Source organism: Bubalus kerabau, chromosome 21, assembly GCF_029407905.1.
Source record: "Bubalus kerabau isolate K-KA32 ecotype Philippines breed swamp buffalo chromosome 21, PCC_UOA_SB_1v2, whole genome shotgun sequence".
Classification (NCBI taxonomy): domain Eukaryota; kingdom Metazoa; phylum Chordata; class Mammalia; order Artiodactyla; family Bovidae; genus Bubalus; species Bubalus kerabau.
Window position 1 is genome coordinate 23,011,920 of NC_073644.1, and position 19,330 is coordinate 23,031,249.

Genomic DNA, 19,330 nt, shown 5'->3' on the forward strand with positions numbered 1-19,330 from the left:
TGTCCGTCACTATCTCCTAGAGTTCACTAAGTTTTGTTTTTATTCTGTTATTTACAATACACACAAAATGGAAATGTTATAGTGAATGGTACTTTATGTGTAATGTGAAATTGTTATTCTGAGGGTAGACAAAGTTAAAATAACAGTCCTTGGCCTAGAAGTTCACACTTTTGGAAATCATTTTGAAAATTCTAAGAGAAATCCAATACTTTGAAAATGAGTTTTAACAGTCATTAAAAAGAGCTTTACAATGACACGTAATTTGTATGAACATATATCGTGAAAGGACATATCTGAACATACCCAACACAATACCTGATACACAACAGGCATTCAATGAATAGAAGCCAGTATCGTCACATACAGTCACCACTCCTAGGCTCTACTGTATAGAGGCAGTGAGGTCTGCTGTTCAAACAGACCCCGTAAAGCCAAGTAGCGCCTGCAAGGCTCTAGTTTGAGGTTATGGATTTTAGTTTAGTTCTCCACCTTGGGAGAATAACACATTGTTATGTGCTAGGCACATGAGGGGATCTGGTTAGGTATTAAAAATATTTGTGTGAGTGTCTAGGTGAGGAAAAGTTCTGATTTTAAAAAAAAAGAATTTTTGATAGGATTCTGGGCACAAATGCAAGAAAGTGTTGCAATCTGGCTATTGTGTGTGACGGAAACACAATCCTTTTCCTTTTCTTAGATTAACTTCCTATCAAGTTATAAAAACAAATTCTGACCCTTAAAGTAAGTCTGTCAGATTCTTACTCTAAATCAGAGTTTTATGGGCTTACTGCCTATACCTCAGAACTAAATCCAAGCTTCACACAATGTGAATGAATGAAAAAACACTGAAATTTGGGATCAGAAAAAAGAAAAAAAGAAGTAAAAGTCATCCAAACAGCTAAGAAGCAACGCCTGGGTCCTTCAATCTCAACCTCAGTGGATGCTCCACAATTGCCTTTCAAGTCAGCTGCGTGTGAACAGTAGCCTGTGAGCACGACTGTGTCCTGGCAATTGCTCTATAAAAAGCTCGGCAAGGTGGAAGCTTACAGCAAATTTTTTGGAGCACATTAAGCGTATGGTTTGACAGCAAAGGGCCAAGGCCTCAAAAAACAAACAAACAAACAAACAAACAAATTCAGCTTATTTTTTTTTAAGTTTCCCCAATAAGCTATTAAGTCCTTTAAAGCACACACAAATATTTCCCAAACTCCCTCAACAAAAAACAAGCTCTACAAAATCATCTCCCATGACATACATCAAAAAACAAACCAAATAAAGTAAAACAGAAAACTTCAACTTGCTGTTGTGATATAAACTAATCTTTCTGGGAAAAAACCTAGATTACTCGGGTGAACAGTATGTCCTAGAAATAGGCCAGCCACAGCTCCAGTTCCAAAAATTCACTAATTGGCCATGATTTGGTGAGATCTGTCTTTCTCTCTTCATATCTCAGAGGGCAGGGAGGGGGGCGGAGGGGGGGAACAGTTCAAGAGTACTGGCCTTAGCTCTTCTGAGTCAGGGAAGAACAGCAAGAAGGGGCCTTCGTAACCTTTTACTTCAGGGACTGAGTGACTAACACCGCTGCTGCAGGCCTGGTATTTGTCTTTGTTTATCAGTTTAGAACAATCATCACTGAGTTGTCATAAGACCGAGGGAAACTCCAGCAATACTTTAAAAAGTGACAAGACTTCTGCTTCAATGAACAGCTTCACAAGATACTGTCTTCATTTTAATATAAAATGTTCCAGATATACATATCTGAATAGAAAAAGATACCAACATTTAAAAAATATACAGCATGTAATAGACTTTTCTCCTCAAATCTGAAATAAAAGATTTGAAGATTCAAAACTACATTAATGCAAATATCTGCCTGTTGCAAGTATGCTTTTTGATTAAATTGGCATACATCAAGTACAATTAGAAAGGTTATTTATAACGAAGAAATACATAATTCTGCATCTTAATGGGGATGACAATTACAGCTGACGGTTGCTAATTAACATTACTTCTTCTGCTCTGGATCTCAGATATTTCTTATATGATCTTTATGCTGGCAATGGACACAACTAATTCTAGAAGGCCCAAAAGGGTTAATTATCAGCAACATTTCTGCTCATAACAAATTCACTGGTAACTTGCCCAGCTCTGGCTCCACACTGGAGACCAGAAGATCAAGCTGAATTGGGTAAACTCTGACTCAGAATTGTGTCAGGAAAAGTATTTATTCAACTTACTCTGTGAGCAAAGATGCACCAACCCACTGGTATTCGGAATGACAGGGAGAAAAGTCCCTCCAGTCCTCTCTTCAGGTGTAATGGTCTAGGGGTGTTGCCTGTTCCGGTGCAGCAGAAATGCGTGGCACTGTTTAGTTCAGTGGTGCCACCTTCTTGCACCAAGATGCCCACTGTGCCTACTTTCTTGGACACCTCAGGAGTGTGTGATCAGTGTTGGAGGCCAGACGTAAAATAGAAAGAGAGAAGCATTGCCACTCTCAGCACAGAAAACTATAAAGCCCTCTTTGCTTGTGCTGTAAATTACATATTTATTTTGTTAGCATGAGATAGATGAATATTTTCAAACACAAAGGTGCCCTGCTAAAATCAGGATAAGTGATATTAATGTCCTATGGTCAGTATTATTGAACCTCGAAAGCAATAAACTTTATGCATCAATAAATATTACATTTGCAACGTAGTTAACATTCCCTTACTGTCTCTAGCACTTATTACACATTGTAACCGCAAGTCTACAATACATTATTCATATTTGGGGTGTCACCAAGTGATGGATTGCTGTAGGAGAGGCTGTCCTTTAAATAAATCAACAAATAAAAATGCAAATGTTAACATTTTCAGCCACAACTTTTCCCATCTTGAATGGGGAATGAAAATTTCACATTATACTGACAGGCAGCAGAGAGAACAATTAACAACCTACACTGTGAATGAGAAAGATGACTTTGCCACGCTGGGTTTTATCACCTGCCCATGGACCCATATGGGACTCTCCTAGGTGTTAGCACTTTCCAGAGAACAAAGGAAAAACTGTCTCCCATGGCCCCTGTTCCATCCCCATCCTTTTCTGCAGGTCTTGACAATTCTTGGAATTTTGGGTAGACAGGGAAAGGGCTTTTATTCTTGTTCTTCTCAGTACTGTCAAAGGTTTCTTAGAATGAAGAACAATAGGCTTTCCTTTTGCATTAAAAGCTTATATGTAAAAGTAGTCTATAAAAATTCCTTTTCTACACTTTGAAATAAAAATATTTCAAATAATCTTGATTCCGAAATCTGGAAAGCAACCACTGTGCTTTCTTGGTAACTGATTTTCATAGTACTGAATCTTTTTTTCAACTTTGCACTTTGTATTGCAGACCTATAATATGCCATCATGCACTTCTAAGGATAAAATCTGGGGTGCTGCACATTGTTTTATTTAGCCAAATGCTCATTATTTAAGAAGCTTCTAAGAATCTGTATCTAGCTGATCTGCAGCATTAAGAACTAACAGAAAAAGAATCCTTTTTTTAAGGTCCATAGATATGAGTCTTCACTGCAATTTTAACCTGGGCTTGTAAAACTCCACAAAGTTGATGTGGTCATTTCAGAAAACGTGTGCTGAGGATGTTCTATAAAACCCTACTGGGGAACATTTTATTCTTCTTTTTCATGCCTCTCATGAAACTGAAGTGCAATTATCAAAAACACATTAGAGTAGTGTTAAAGATCTGAATCAAGATCTTCGCATCAAAGATAGGAAAATTCATTTGAAAACCCAGATTGCCTTTCCTCTTACCTTAACTCCTCCATTACTATTATCTCTGTGTTGAGTCATTTCCCAAAAGTTCTTTAAAATTAAGTCTTAAAATCTATATTTATTGGATAAGATGCTAGGATTTTAATTGCTTAAAAAATCACATCCCCACGGAAACACAAACATGCCCTTTTGGTGTTAATGTTTATATCAGATCAGATCAGATCAGTTGCTCAGTCGTGTCCAACTCTTTGCAACCCCATGAATTGCAGCACACCAGGCCTCCCTGTCCATCACCAACTCCCGGAGTTCACTGAGACTCACGTCCATCGAGTCAGTGATGCCATCCAGCCATCTCATCCTCTGTCGTCCCCTTTTCCTCCTTCCCCCAATCCCTCCCAGCATCAGAGTCTTTTCCAATGAGTCAACTCTTCGTATGAGGTGGCCAGTTAAATGTATAATATAGGAATTGGCTTATTAGACATGAGAAATTTTAATAACATATTTCTTTTCTTGACTGTAGAAAAAGCCAATCAAAGTATTAGCTCCTCAAATGTCTCTGGTATAAGTAAATGTTGACAGTCATTTAACTGTAGTACAAAACCCACTATGGTTTTCAGCATCAATTGATTCAGTAAGTTAAGTGTATAGTCCAAGTGTATAACCATTTCGGGATAAATTGGGTAGGACCCGCTTCTAAACATTTTCTGATGAAAGGTAGGATTAGTTTTGTGTTTCTATGGAAACCTTGTCAATTACCATTGCCAATTAAGGACAAGCATGGATAAAGGAAAGGGTTCCAGGAGTTCTACCTGGTCGTATCTAGATGCTTCCAAATAAGGGCCTCTCTCTTGAGTTGGAGACATAAGAACTGTTAAGATTTTTCACTTTTTATTAAATAACTCTGCAGAAGTTCTCATCTGGAGAATGGTAAAGCAAAGAATCCCTGAAACTCACCGGGAGCCGTCATGTTGGGATGATGATGTAGCTGGGGTTACAAGCTCCTTCTGGCTCCCTGTTGTCATAGGAGATGTGGACGCATCTTTTCGAACTTCTGCCACTGTCCCTGCATATACAATAAAGGAACAAATTCAGGCATTCAATAAAAGAAAATGCAAGAGTCTATCATGAATAATATATCAGAGATTATAGGAATCCCCAAGCTTTAGAAGTAAGCTGTCTTCCCCTCTGAAATGTAACAATGGCAGATGGAAAGCTCGGTGGGTTGTTTTGGTTTTGTAAATACCAGTGGTCCACAATATCTTGTTTTTAAAAACTTGGATTTGTGCAATAACAGACTAATTAGAGATTTGGTTGGTAAACCTGATTATTAAAGTCTTGATGATTTGCGTTTAGGGTAAAGACACCCAAGAAAGTAGATTGCTTTATTTTGCTCCTTTTTTAACTGTCATAAGAAAAGTTCTTTCCTCTCCTTGACAAAATAGAAAATAGAAAATTTGTACCTTTAAGCCCTCCAAATTAAATTGATTCTACCCCCAAAAAACTTTCAAAGTAGGCATAAATTATGAATGCTTCTTTTAAAGAACTCAACATTTGGCTAAAATAAGTAAGATGCTCAACTCACCATTCCGGGGCTAATTTGGTTTCTGTTTCTAACAAGCAAGGTTTAGTTGGTAATTACGTTTTACTTTTGGGGGGCTAAGTAATAACACGGCATGGAAATAAAAATATTTTGTTTTTGTTTGTTTTATTATTACTTATTTAATAATTTTATCTTCTTTTTAAAAACATTTTAAACAAATTTTTTAAAATTTGTTTTTAATTCAGCTTTTCATTTATTAAAAACATAATTGAGCTTCTTCATGTATCAAATTCTCATGATAAAGCCAGAAAGACCTTGCAGATCATCTCATCTTACTTCTTTTTTGATAGATGCTTTTCATAGAAAGAGCTCTGGCTACTGTTTTATTTTTTAAAAATGTTTTAAAAAATTTTATTGGAGTACAGTTGACTTATAATGCTGTGTTAGTTTCTGCCAAACAGCAAAGTGCATCAGTTGTTACATATTCATAACTCTACTCTTTTAGATTCTTTTCTAATAGGTCATTATGGAGGACTAAGAACAGTTCCCTGTGCTATACAGTAGGTCCTTATTAGTTATCTATTTCATATATAGCAGTGTGTATATGTCAGTCCCAATCTCCCAATTTCTCCCTCCCCTCTGCTTCTGCTTTTCCCCCTAGTAAACCATAAGTTTGTTTTCTATATCTGTGACTTTATTTCTGTTTTGTAAATAAGTTCATCTGTGTCATTTTTTAAGGATTCCACATATAAGTAGTATCATATGATATGTGTCTTTCTCTCTCTGACTTACTTCACTCAGTATGACAATCTCCAGGTCCATGTTGATGCAAATGGCACTATTTTTTCTTTTTTTATGGCTGAGTAATATTACATTATCTATATGTACCATATCATATTTGTGTGTGGATGATTTCCCACATTTACTGTATGTTTGCCTTTACCAGGCAAATGAGCTTTCCCATTTTTAATTTTCTTGTTTCTATATAGCTGTGGTCTCTTTTTGTTTTCTTTTTACCCTGCCTAGAAGCATTTGTTGTAAAGCTGTTTGGTAGTGATGAATTCTCTTAGATTTTGCTTGTCTGTAAAGCTTTTGATTTCTCTGTACAATCTAAATGAATACCTTGCTGGGTGGAGTATTGTAGGTTGTAGGTTCTTCCCTCTCATCACTTTAAATAAAGCATGCCACTCTTCTGGCCTGCAGAAGTTCTGCTGAAAAATCAGCTTATAACCTTATAGGTATTACCTTGTATGTTATCTACTGGTTTTAATATTTTTTTCCTTGTATTTAATTTTTGTTAATTTGATCAGTATGTGTCTTGGCATGTTTCCCCTTGGGTTTATACTCTGTGGGACTCTCTGAGCTTCCTGGATGTGACTATTTCCTTTCCCATGTTATAATATCTTCAAATATTTCCTTAGGCCCTTTGTCTCCTGAGACCCCTATAATGCAGATGTTGGTGTGTTTAACGTTGTCCCAGAGGTCTCTGAGACTGTCCTCCTTTCTATTCCTTCTTTTTCTTTATTCTGTTCTGCAGCAGTGATTTCCACCACTCTGTCTTCCAGCTCACTTCTTTGCTCTTATGCCTCAGTTATTCTACTATTGATTCCTTCTAGTGTATTTCACATTTTAGTTATTGTGTTGTTTATCTCTATTTGTTCTTTAAATCTTCTATCTTTTTGTTAAACATTTCTTGTACCTTGTTGGCCTGTGTCTCCATTCTTTTTCCAAGATTTTGGATCTTTATTATTATTATTTTGATGCTTTTTCAGGTAGATTGTCTATCTCCTCTTCATTTAGTTGTTCATGTAGGTTTTTATCTTGTTCCTTCGTCTGTAACAGAGACATATTTCTCTGTTGACTCGTTTTGTCTAACTTACTGTGTTTATGGTCTCCTTTCCACAGGCTGCAGAATCATAGTGCCTCTTGCTTCTGATGTATGTCCCCTGGTAGCTGAGGTCCATCCAGGGGCTTGTGCAGGCTTCATCGTGGAAGGGACTGGTGCCCTGTGGTGGGTGGAGTTGGGTCTTGTCCTTCTAGAAGGCAGAGCTGTGTCAGGGAATGTGTTGGGGATGGGGTAAGCTTAGGACGACTTTAGGCAGCCTGTCTGCTGATGGGTAGGGCTGTGTTCCTGTCTTGCTGGTTGCTTGACTGGAGGCATTCCAATACTGGAACCTGCAGGTTGTTGAGTGGTTCCAAATGGGGACCCCTGAGAGAGCTCACACCGATTAATACTCCCCGATGTGTCCACTAACAAGGTCCTTGCCTCCACAGTGAGCTACTGTCAATCCCTGTCTTTCCAGGAGATCCTCCAAGACCCCTGGGCAGGTACAACCCAGGTTCCTATGGAGGTATTGCTTTCTGCTAGGTCCCAGTGAATGTAAAATCTTGTGTGTGCCCTCCTAGAGTGGAGTCTCTGTTTCCCCCAGTGCTGTGGAGCTCCTTTACCTAAGCCCTGCTGGCCTTTAAGACTAAATGTTGGCAGTTCTTCCACCCAATTCCAGACTCTCAGACAGCCTTAGAGGGCTATTTTCACGTGTGTGTGTGTGTGTGTGTGTGTGTGTGTGTGTTTATTGCTTAGTGAGAGGGCTGTTTTTAGTATGAACATTTGCCACCTCTTTCCTCAGTGTATGCTGGCCATGATCCCCTTGATAGGGGGGTTTGGCTGGTGTGGTGACCAGAGCCTGCCCTGGATATTGAGCCAGGGGGGCTCCCCTTTGCTCTGTAGTTTCACTACTCTGTCAGGGGCAGGGCCTGCTCCCGAGCTGCTGTAGTAGAGGCCCCAGATCTTATTCTTGCTGTGCTTCTCATCTGTGGTGCAAGGTCGGCAGGTTTGGGGCACTCCCACTGGGAGAGAAGACACTGAGAGTTCCTCCTCCGGTGCTATTCATCTGTGGGGATGCTTTCTTGTGTCATTTTTCACCTGTTGTGTGAGCTCCCAAGTTACTGTGTTGCTGGCACTGCTCTCAGCCCCACTGTAACAGTGTGTATGCCAGCAGTTGGCCCTGGTGTCTTATCAGGCTTTGTTTTCACCAGGCCGCCAGCATAAATCCACTCACATCAGGTATCAGGATTGCAGGAATCCTGGATCTGGACCCACTGCAGGCGCTACTGGGGCAGCTTGGACTCTGACTCGGTCCACTCCTGAGTGTATGTGCTGACAAGTTCCACAGCTGTTACAACCAGATCTGTCTCAGTTGTGGGGGCACTTGGTCATTCAGCTGTTCCGCTGGTGCTGAGTTTATGAAGATGGCCACAGGTATTTAATCTGTGGTTCATGCAGCAGCAGAGAGAGATTTCAGACCTTCTTCCTTCCTTGCATAGTCCCTGGGGTTCATTTTGGGTTTCAGCCTCACCTCTATGCATGGGCCACCACAGGCATCTGCTCCCCACCTGTGAGAGGGGGCAGAGGCAGTGCCTGAGGTGCACTGGTGCCTCGGTGGGAGGGGGCAGAGGTGGCAACTGGCTGGGGTGTGGGTGCTCACCCAGGCAGGAGTGGGGGAGGCAGCAGCCAACTGGGACGAGGCTGTAAGCAGCACTGCCCTTCATGCCTCACTCAGCAGTAGCCTTTCACTTCTAAGGCATTCTGGGCTTCCTCCAGCAGCACTCCTGGAGTGGAGCGCCTCACTCCTATCCCCTCAGGCTGTCTCCGGGCAGCCAACAGCAGTCCTCTTGTCGGGTCTGCTCTCCAAACCCCACGTTCCACACCAGTGCCCTGTCCACACTGGCAGACACACGTCTGAGGCTGAGGAGCGCAGGGTTGCGCACAGCCCACCTGTGAACGGCTCACTCTGTCCCGTCTGCCACAGACCGGCTGTGGCACTCTCCTCCAGAACCCAAGTCCCCCCTTCTGCCTGAGCCAATCTCCCCACAGTGAGGAGGAGCCCCTGGGCGCAGGAACCTCTCCTCTCCTCCAGTTCCTCACCCCCTCAACCCAGACCCACAGACCCTGTCCTGCTTCCTCTCCTTTCCTTTTCTCTCTTTCATCTTTTCCTGTCCGTTTAGGTGTCCAGGGTCCTCTGCCAGTGTTCAGCAGGTGCTGTGAGAACGGCTCCATTTGTAGATGTATTCTTGATGCCTCTGTGGCAAGATGTGAACTCCACATCCTGCCACTCTGCCATCTTATCCTTCTCCCTCCTTCTTCTTCTTAATGTCATTTTCCACATAATATTATGTGGAATATTTTGTATATTCCAAAAATACACAAAACATTCTTGTATTTTTCTTGGAAGACTATAAGAATCTCATTCACAATTTTCTTCTGGTTCCTAGGAAACTGTTGCCCAAACTGCGGAAAGAAGTTATCTGGGAAGAGTCACTATCTCTTTGAGGAAATGGTGAATATTCAAACGATCTGAAAAGACAGCTTTGGTGTGTTAGGAATACCAGATCAGGAATACCATATGCTAACTCAGGGAATGGCAGGGTTTAGCTGTGACCTGAGAAAACCAGGCCTGCATAAGGTAAGAGTCTTACATCTGTAGAGATTAGCATCAAAACAATTACCAAGATCCTGGTATTTAAAAGCCATACTGAATACTGACTGTTCTCTATCATGTAGAGATGTAAAAAACCAGCTGGCCAAAAGCACAATTCAGACTTCTTATACACAAACCTGTGGGACCCTCAACCCAAACCAGTACTTTCTAATAGTGGACATAAACTCCATCAGTTCATACAATGCATAAGTCAGTAAATGTTTACCAAGTACCTAATGATACACAGGGGCTAGTACCAGGATTAAATTCAGGCTTAGTTTATGGAGAGGGGAAGGAAGATGTGAGTAAGAAATGAGACACTCTGAACAATCTGGTGAAGAACCATAAATAACTCAAGGCAGTAGAAAACAGTATAAGGTATTAATAACAGCCAACAGATAACAGTATGCTTAGTATGGGCCTGTTACTGTCCTAAGCCTTTTCCATATACCATATATTCATTTTGCTTTTTAAAAAAATTGCTTCATTGAAGTATAATTTGAATACCATAAAATGTATCCCTCTTAAGTGTACAGTTTGATAAATAGTAGTAAATTTACATAGCCAGTTTTTAATATTTTTGTCATGTGTTTGTTTTTATAATTCAATTTTAAAGTATTTCATCACTCCAAAAGGTTTCCTTATACCCATTTATAGTCAGTCTCTTCTCTCTGACTGTTCTGCTCATATCCCCTTCCAGCTCCATATCTATAGTTTTGCCACTTCTAAACATTACTTATGTTTATCCTCATAAAAACTCTTTGTGACATATACTATTTCTTAATATCTAATTACAGATGGGGAAAATAAACTGTAGGGGACTTAAATGACCCGCCCAAGGTCACAAAGCTAGTAAGTGACCAGCATTTGATCCCAGAGTTTTCACTATTATGCTATACTGCTGTGAAATATAATATGAAAAGTCTGAGGAATTAAGAAGTGGGAGAGATCACATCTAGCTTTAGGGTTAGGGAAGATCTGATGCAGGAGGTGGAATTTTGAAAGAAAGGAACAGGGGGCATGGAGTTCACAAAAGCATTAAATTAAAAAAACCTTATAGCTAAATATTTAATAAATTCAGGAAATAGTTCTTGAGCATCACTATGTCCTTTGCTAATCACTTTAAATCACTTCACCTGCATTATCTTACTAATCTTTATACCAGTTAGTAAATTATATTATTGTCCTCATCTTACAGATAAGGATGTGGATACTGTGAAAAGGGCAAGCAGCCTGTCCAATATCACACAGGGCTGGTCAGAACAAGTCTGGGCTTTGAATGCAGTTAAGGTCTATTTGATTCTGAATTGCAAACTCTTAGACAAAGACACTGTGTTAGTTGGACTCAAATATAAAACAAAGCAGCAACAACAATTAAAAAAAATCCACACTGGTCTTTGGAGAGATTATTCTTGTAGCAGAGCTTAGAACAGAATGGAACAGAGAGAACGAAGGCGGGAAACGCAGTTCACCATGACTACAAATACTGGGTGGGATCCTGGGTGATGGAAAGGAAGAGATGGAATTTGGAAAAATGGCACTGGTGAACCTATTTGCAGGGCAGAAATAGAGACACAGATGTAGAGAATGGACTTGTGGACACGGTGGGGAAGGACAGGGTAGGACGAACTGAGAGCAGCACTGACCTACATACACTACCATGAGTGAAACAGATAGTGGGAAGCTGCTGAATAACACAGGGGGCCCACCCGGGTGCTCTGTGACAGCCAAGATGGCTGGGACGGGTGGGGGTGGGAGGGAGGCTCCAGAGGGAGGGAGCATATATACACACACACACACACACACACTTGAAGCTGATTAGTGCTGTTGTACGGCTGAAACCAACACAACATTGAAAAGCAATTATCCTCCAATTAAAAAAAAACCAGACTTATAATGAACATCAGAGCTTAGCCTGGCCTAGTTTAAGTGTGCTCAGAACACTGACATTAGCCTATAGCTGGGAAATATCTAAAACAAAGTCTATTTTATGATAAAGTGTTGAATATCTAAAAAAATAATAATAATAGGAAGAGAAACAACTGGGAGGGACTTGTGGCTGAGGTGAGGGGAAAGAAGAAATGCCTGGTAGTAATAAGAGAAATATCTTGTTAGTCACTATTACACAAAACTTGAACATTAGTCTTTTTTTCTCTGCTTTGATACTTCTTGCAAAAACTTGGTTGAGACAATTGATATTTGATAGGAAATTTTTTTAAAGAAAATTTTAATAGAGTACAGAGACTTCTATATTCTTCATAAATACACAGAATTATGAGGAATCCTTCATAATTGCGGGTACAATAATGTATGTATATATGCTTATTCATTTTTCTAGGTCAAGGGACCATAGTTTTCATTAAATTCTGAAAGAGACCCCAAAAAGTTAAGAATGATTGCTCTAAGGCATAGGGCAAATTTACCTCTTTTTGTTAATTCTTTAAGCTCTATTCCTTATTAAGTTTATAGGAAGCTATATATCAGCTTTTAATATTTATACCTTCTATAAAATTTGATTTAATATTAAGTATACCAACAATTACATAGTTAATGCATATTCATAGAATGACATATCTCTCTCTAAACACACACATACACATACACAATGTACACATTTTAAAAACAAAAGTGCTGTTAAGACTATCATCCATTAGGCTGATACTTTCCACACATAAAGGCATATGTTTATACATATGTAAATATATGTGAATATATTTATGTAAATAAACACATATATCTTTGCATACACAGATGGAATTGAATATAATGGATCATATCCTATTTATACAGAGCTGGGGATATGTCTGCTCATCCATCAATCAACATCTTATGATAAGAGAACTTCTTTGAGTTCAATGTTTAAGAAAACTTCATTTCTGGGCCTTTGTTTCATTTTGCATTTTTAAAATAGCTGAGCTATATTATAGTATTCAGTATAGTTCAAACAATAAACAGTAAAGAAAACACCAGGGTAAGCCCTTTCTAGATCAAGAAAATGTACTGGTGGCATGCCACCTGGAAGCATCACCAATACACATCTCTAATTACAATCTCTTTTTGCCTCCAAGAGCCAGCCACTAGTCTTTTAATTACTACCTTTCTTCTTTATAGTTTTACCACTTAAGGTATGCATCCCAGAATGTGGCTTAGTTTTGATGCTTTAAAACTTTATACAAAGAGAAATATATATATATATATATATATATATATATTCTTTTTGAGACTTCTTTTGCTCAACATTATGTCTGTGAGATGAGTCTGTGTTGATGGTTTACATACCTGCAGTCTGCTTCCTTTGCTACACAGTATTCCATTGCATGCATTTATGACTTCTTATCTCCTTTGCAATTGATGGGCATTTGGAGTGTTTCTGGTTTGGGGCTATTTTGAAGAACGCTGCTGTGACAGAGGCTGCTAGTTATCCACCACAATGCACACAGCTAGACTGTATTCCCTGCTCTCCCTTGTAACTATGTATGGTCACATGGAAAACTAGTGGACACTGTTGGTGCCATTTCAGGCCTATTAAAAATCTCGAAACCTCTCATATGTAGTTTTTCATACCCCTACTCATCCTTGTTGACTTTCTATGGCGGGGCTAACAGTTTCTTACACAAACTCTTTTAGGAAACAAAGGGAGAAAAGACTTTCTGACTTATTTAAAAAGAAAATTGTGGTAAAAAACATATTTACCATTTTAACATGTACAATTAGGGGCTTCCCAGGTGGCGCTAGTGGTAAAAAACCTCCCTGCCGAAGCAGGAGACACAAGAGACGTGGGTTTGATCCTTGGGTCAGGAGGATCCCCTGGAGAAGGTCATGACAACCCACTCCAGTATTCTTACCTGAAGAGTCCCATGGACAGAGGAGCCTGGTGGGCTATGGTCAATGGGGGTCACAAGGAGTCAGATACAACATAAGCGATTTAGCATGCATGCACGCAATGTGTACAATTCACTGGCATTAGGTGCATTATAAGAATGTTGTATAACCACTGCCATGCTCTAGTTCCACAACTTTTCACTACTATAAATGGAAACCCTGTACCAAGTAAGCAGTCATTCTCCATTTTCCCTTCCCCCACACCCCCTGTGAACCGCTTAATGTCCTTTGTCTATTTTGGGTAGTTATATAAATAGAATCATATAACATGATTCCATCAACATGGTCTTTTGTGTCTGACTACTTTCACTGAGCAAGATGTCATTGAGGTATATCCACACTGTAGCATGGATAAGAAGTTTATTCTTTCCTATGGTTAAATTATATTCTACTGTATGGATTTTTTGCATTTTGTTTCATCTGTTCATGGACATTTGGGTTCCTCCCACCTTTTGCATATTATGAATAGAGCTGTTATGATAACATGTGTGTAAGATTTGCTTGAAAGCATTTGAGTGGAACTGACAAGTTTTGTGGTAATTCTGTGTTCAGTATTGAAGAATTATCAAAGTGTTTTCTACAATGCTTCTCAATTTTAAAGTCCTAGCAGCAATGTATGAGGGTTCTGATTTCTCTACATGTTCTCTAACTTTTCTTTTTCTTGGCATGTGTAGAAAATACATTTATTATTTTAATTTTGGGGGCATCCTTGGTATCTCAGCTGGTAAAGAAATCTGCCTGCAATGCAGAAGACCCCAGTTTGATCCCTGGGTGAGGAAGTTGCGCTGGAGAAGGGATTGGCTACCCACTCCAGTATTTTTGGGCTTCCCTAGTGGCTCAGATGGTTAGAATCCACCTGCAATGAGGGAGACCTGGGTTCAATCCCTGGGTTGGGAAGAGGGCATGGCAACCCACTCCAGTATTCTTGCCTGGAGGAGCCTGGAGGGCTACACTCCATGGAGTTGCAAAGAGTTAGAAAAGACTGAGCGACTGAACACACAGCACATTTTAATTTTTGATTTCTTGACTATTCTTTTTATTGGAGTACAGTTGTTTTACCCTGCTATGTCAGTTTCTGCTGTACAGCAAAGTGAATCAGCCATGTGTATACATATATTTGGTGTTTCCTTGGTGGCTCAGATGGTAAAGAATCTGCCTGCAATGGAGGAGACCCAGGTTCAATCCCTGGGTTGGGAAGATCCCCTAGAGAAAGGAATGGCTATCCACTCCAGTATTCTTGCCTGGAGAATTTCACGGACAGAGGAGCCTGGAGGGCTACGGGGTCCAGTCTATGGGGTCGCAAAGAGTTGGAGATGACTGAGCAACAAACACTTTTACTTTTCTTATATAAATTGCCTCTTTTGGATTTCCTTCCCATTTGGGTCACCACCGAGCACTGAGTAGAGTTCCCTGTGCTGCACAGTAGGTTCTCATTAAGTATCTATTTTACACATAGTAATGTATATATGTAAGTTCCAATCTCCCAATTCATCCCACCCATCTCCTTTCCCCCTTGGTATCCATACATTAGTTCTCTATGTCTGTGTCTCTATTTCTGCTTTGCAAATAAGATCACCTTTATCATTTTCTAGATTTTATATATATACATTACTATACAACATTTTTTTTTTCTGACTTACATCACTCTGTATGACAATCTCTAGCTCAATCTATGTTTCTGCAAATGACACAAGTGCATTCCTTTTTATGGCTGAGTAATATTTCATTATATATATGTACCACATTTTCTTCTTTTTTTTTAAACTAGAGAGTAATTTCTCCACAATGCTGTATTGGTTTCCGCTGCACAACAACATGTATCAGCCATAAGCATATATGTATGTATATATACATACATCCCTTCCCTCTTGAATCTCTCCTCCCCCAGTTCCATCCCTCTAGGTCATCACAGAGTGCCAGGCTGGCTGAGCTCCCTGTGCCACACAGCAGCTTCCCATTAGCTATCCAGTCCACACATGGTAGTGTATAATGTCGATGCTATTCTCTCGATTTGTCCCACCCTCTCCTTCCCCCACTGTGTTCAGAAGACTCTTCTATGCCTGTATCTCTATTCCTGTCCTGAAGTATGTTCATCAGTACCACTTTTCTAGATTCCATATATATGGATTAACATACAATATTTGTTTTTCTCTTTGGTTCACCCACCTCATTTCAACAGACTCCTATCTGTTCTTTTTTATGGATGAGTAACATTCCACTGTGTGTGTGTGTGTGTGTGTGTGTGTGTGTGTATATATATATACACCTCAACTTCTTTATCTATTCATCTGTTGATGGACATCTAGATTGCTTCCAGGTTCTGGTTATTATAAATAGTGCTTCAATGAACACTGGGGTACATTGGCCTTTTTCAATTATGGTTTTCTCAGGGTATATGCCCAGTAGTGGGATTGCTGGGTAATATGGTAGATTTATTCCTAGTTTTTAAACATAATCTCCATACTGTTCTCCATATTGGTTGTATCAATTTACATTTCCACCAACAGTAGAAGGGGGTTCCCTTTTCACCACACCCTCTCCAGCATCTATAATTTGTAGAATTTTGATAATGGTCATTCTGACTGGTGGGAGTTACTACCTCATTGCAATTTTGATTTGCATTTCTCTAATAATGAGCGATGCTGAGCATCTTTCCATGTGTTTATTGGCCATATGTACGTCTTCTTTGGAGAAATGTCTGTTTAGGTATTCTGCCCATTTTTTGATTGGGTTGCTTGTTGTTCTGGTATTGATCTGGCTTGTATATTTTGGAAATTAATCCTTTGTCAGTTGCTTCATTTGTGATTATTTCCTCCCATTCTGAGTGCTGCCTTTTCATCTTGCTTACAGTTTCCCTTGCTGTGCAAAAGCTTTTACGTTTAATTAGGCCCCATTTGCTTATTTATTTTTTTTATTTCCATTACTTTGGGAGGTGGGTCAAAGAGGATCTTGCTGCAATTGATGTCAAAGAGTGTACCGCCTCAGTTTTCCTAGAAGAGTTTTACAGTTTCTGACCTTACATTTAGGTCTTTAATCCATTTTGAGATTATGTTTGTGTATGATGTTAGGAAGTGTTCTAATTTCACTGTGTTACATGTAGCTGTCCAGTTTCTCAGCACTTATTGAAGAGGTTGTCTTTTCTGCATTGTATATTTGTGTTTCCTTTATCTAAGATAAGGTGCCCATAGGTGTGTGGGTTTATCTCTGGGATTTCCATCTTGTTCCATTTGATCTATATTTTTGCTTTTGTGCTAGTACCATACTGTCTTGATGACTGTACTTTGTAATACCGTCTGAAATCCGGAAGATTGATTTCTCCAGCTCTGTTTTTCTTTCTCAAGATGGCTTTGGCTATTTGGGGTCTCTTGTGATTCCATACAAATTGCAAACTTTTTGGTTCAAGTTCTGAGAAAAATGCCATTGATAATTTGATAGGGATTGTGCTGAATCTGTAGATTGCTTTGGGTAGCATAGTCATTTCCACAATACTGATTCTTCCAATCCAATAATACGGTACATCTCTCTATCTATTTGTGCCATTCTTGATTTCATTGACCAATGTCTTATAGTTTTCTGCATACAGGTGTTTGTCGCCTTCTGTTCAGTTCACTTCAGTCGCTCAGTCGTGTCCGACCCTTTGCGACCCCATGAATCACAGCACGCCAGGCCTCCCTGTCCATCACCAACTCCCGGAGTTCACTCAGACTCACATCCATTGAGTCAGTGATGCCATCCAGCCATCTCATCCTCTGTCGTCCCTTTCTCCTCCTGCCCCCAATCTCTCCCAGCATCAGAGTCTTTTCCAATGAGTCAACTCTTTGCATGAGGTGGCCAAAGTACTGGAGTTTCGGCTTTAGCATCATTCCTTCCAAAGAAATCCCAGGGCTGATCTCCTTCAGAATGGACTGGTTGGATCTCCTTGCAGTCCAAGGGACTCTCAAGAGTCTTCTCCAACACCACAGTTCAAAAGCATCAATTCTTCGGCACTTAGCCTTCTTCACAGTCCAACTCTCACATCCATACATGACCACTGGAAAAACCATAGCCTTGACGAGACGGACCTTTGTTGGCAAAGTAATATCTCTGCTTTTCAATATGCTATCTAGGTTGGTCATAACTTTTCTTCCAAGGAGTAAGCATCTTTTAATTTCATGGCTGCAGTCACCATCTGCAGTGATTTTGGAGCCCCAAAAATAAAGTCTGACACTGTTTCCACTGTTTCCCTGTCTATTTCCCATGAAGTGATGGGACCAGATGCCATGATCTTTGTTTTCTGAATGTTGAGCTTTAAGCCAACTTTTTCACTCTCCTCTTTCTCTTTCATCAAGAGGCTTTTTAGTTCCTCTTCACTTTCTGCCATAAAGGTGGTGTCATCTGTCTATCTGAGGTTATTGAAATTTCTTCCGGCAGTCTTGATTTCAGCTTTTGTGTTTCTCATGATGTACTCTGCATAGAAGTTAAATAAGCAGGGTGACAATATACAGCCTTGACGTACTCCTTTTCCTATTTGGAACCAGTCCGTTGTTCCATGTCCAGTTCTAACTGTTGATTCCTGACCTGCATATAGTTTTCTCAAGAGGCAGGTCAGGTGGTCTGGTATTCCCATCTTTTTCAGAATTTTCCACAGTTTATTATGATCCACACAGTCAAAGGCTTTGGCATAGTCAATAAAGCAGAAATAGATATTTTTCTGGAATTCTCTTGCTTTTTCGATGATCCAGCGGATGTTGGCAATTTGACCTCTGGTTCCTCTGCCTTTTCTAAAACCAGCTTGAACATCTGGAAGTTCATGGTTCATGTATTGCTGAAGCCTGGCTTGGAGAATTTTGAGTTTTACTTTACTAGCGTGTGCTGTTACTGCTGCTAAGTCACTTTAGTCGTGTCCGACTCTGTGCGACCCCATAGACGGCGGCCCACCAGGCTCCCCTGTCCCTGGGATTCTCCAGGCAAGAACACTGGAGTGGGTTGCCATTTCCTTCTCCAATACATGAAAGGGAAAAGTGAAAGTGAAGTCGTTCAGTCGTGTCCGACTCTTCGCGACCCCATGGTCCGCAGCCTACCAGGCTCCTCCGTCCATGGGATTTTCCAGGCAAGAGTACTGGAGTGGGTTGCCATTGCCTTCTCCATACTAGCGTGTGAGATGAGTGCAATTGTGCAGTAGTTTGAGCATTCTTTGGCATTGCCTTTCTTTGGGATTGGAATGAAAACTGACCTTTTCCAGTCCTGTGGCCACTGCTGAGTTTTCCAAATTTGCTGGCATATTGAGTGCAGCACTTTCACAGCATCATCTTTCAGGATTTGAAATAGCTCACCTGGAATTCCATCACCTCCACTAGCTTTGTTCCTAGTGATGCTTTCTAAGGCCCACTTGACTTCACATTCCAGGATATCTGGCTCTAGGTCAGTGATCATACCATAGTCATTATCTTGGTCATGAAGATCTTTTTTGTACAGTTCTTCTGTGTATTCCTGCCACCTCTTCTTAATATCTTCTGCTTCTGTTAGGTCCATACCATTTCTGTCCTTTATTGAGCCCATCTTTGCATGAAATGTTTCCTTGGTATCTCTAATTTTCTTGAAGCGATCTCTAGCCTTTCCCATTCTGTTGTTTTCCTCTATTTCTTTGCATTGATCACTGAGGAAGGCTTTCTTATCTCTTCTTGCTATTCTTTGGAAC

General features: G+C 40.1%; 1 protein-coding gene across 1 annotated transcript in view; it reads right to left on the reverse strand.

Moving 5' to 3' along the window:
• The window catches only part of KIAA1328 (KIAA1328 ortholog), a 264,749-nt gene that overhangs the window by 60,331 nt on the left and 185,088 nt on the right, over positions 1 to 19,330 (reverse strand). The window contains exon 5 of the mRNA XM_055559339.1: positions 4,708 to 4,816. Coding sequence (XP_055415314.1) covers positions 4,708 to 4,816 — 109 coding nt within the window. The remainder of the gene's footprint in view (positions 1 to 4,707; positions 4,817 to 19,330) is intronic.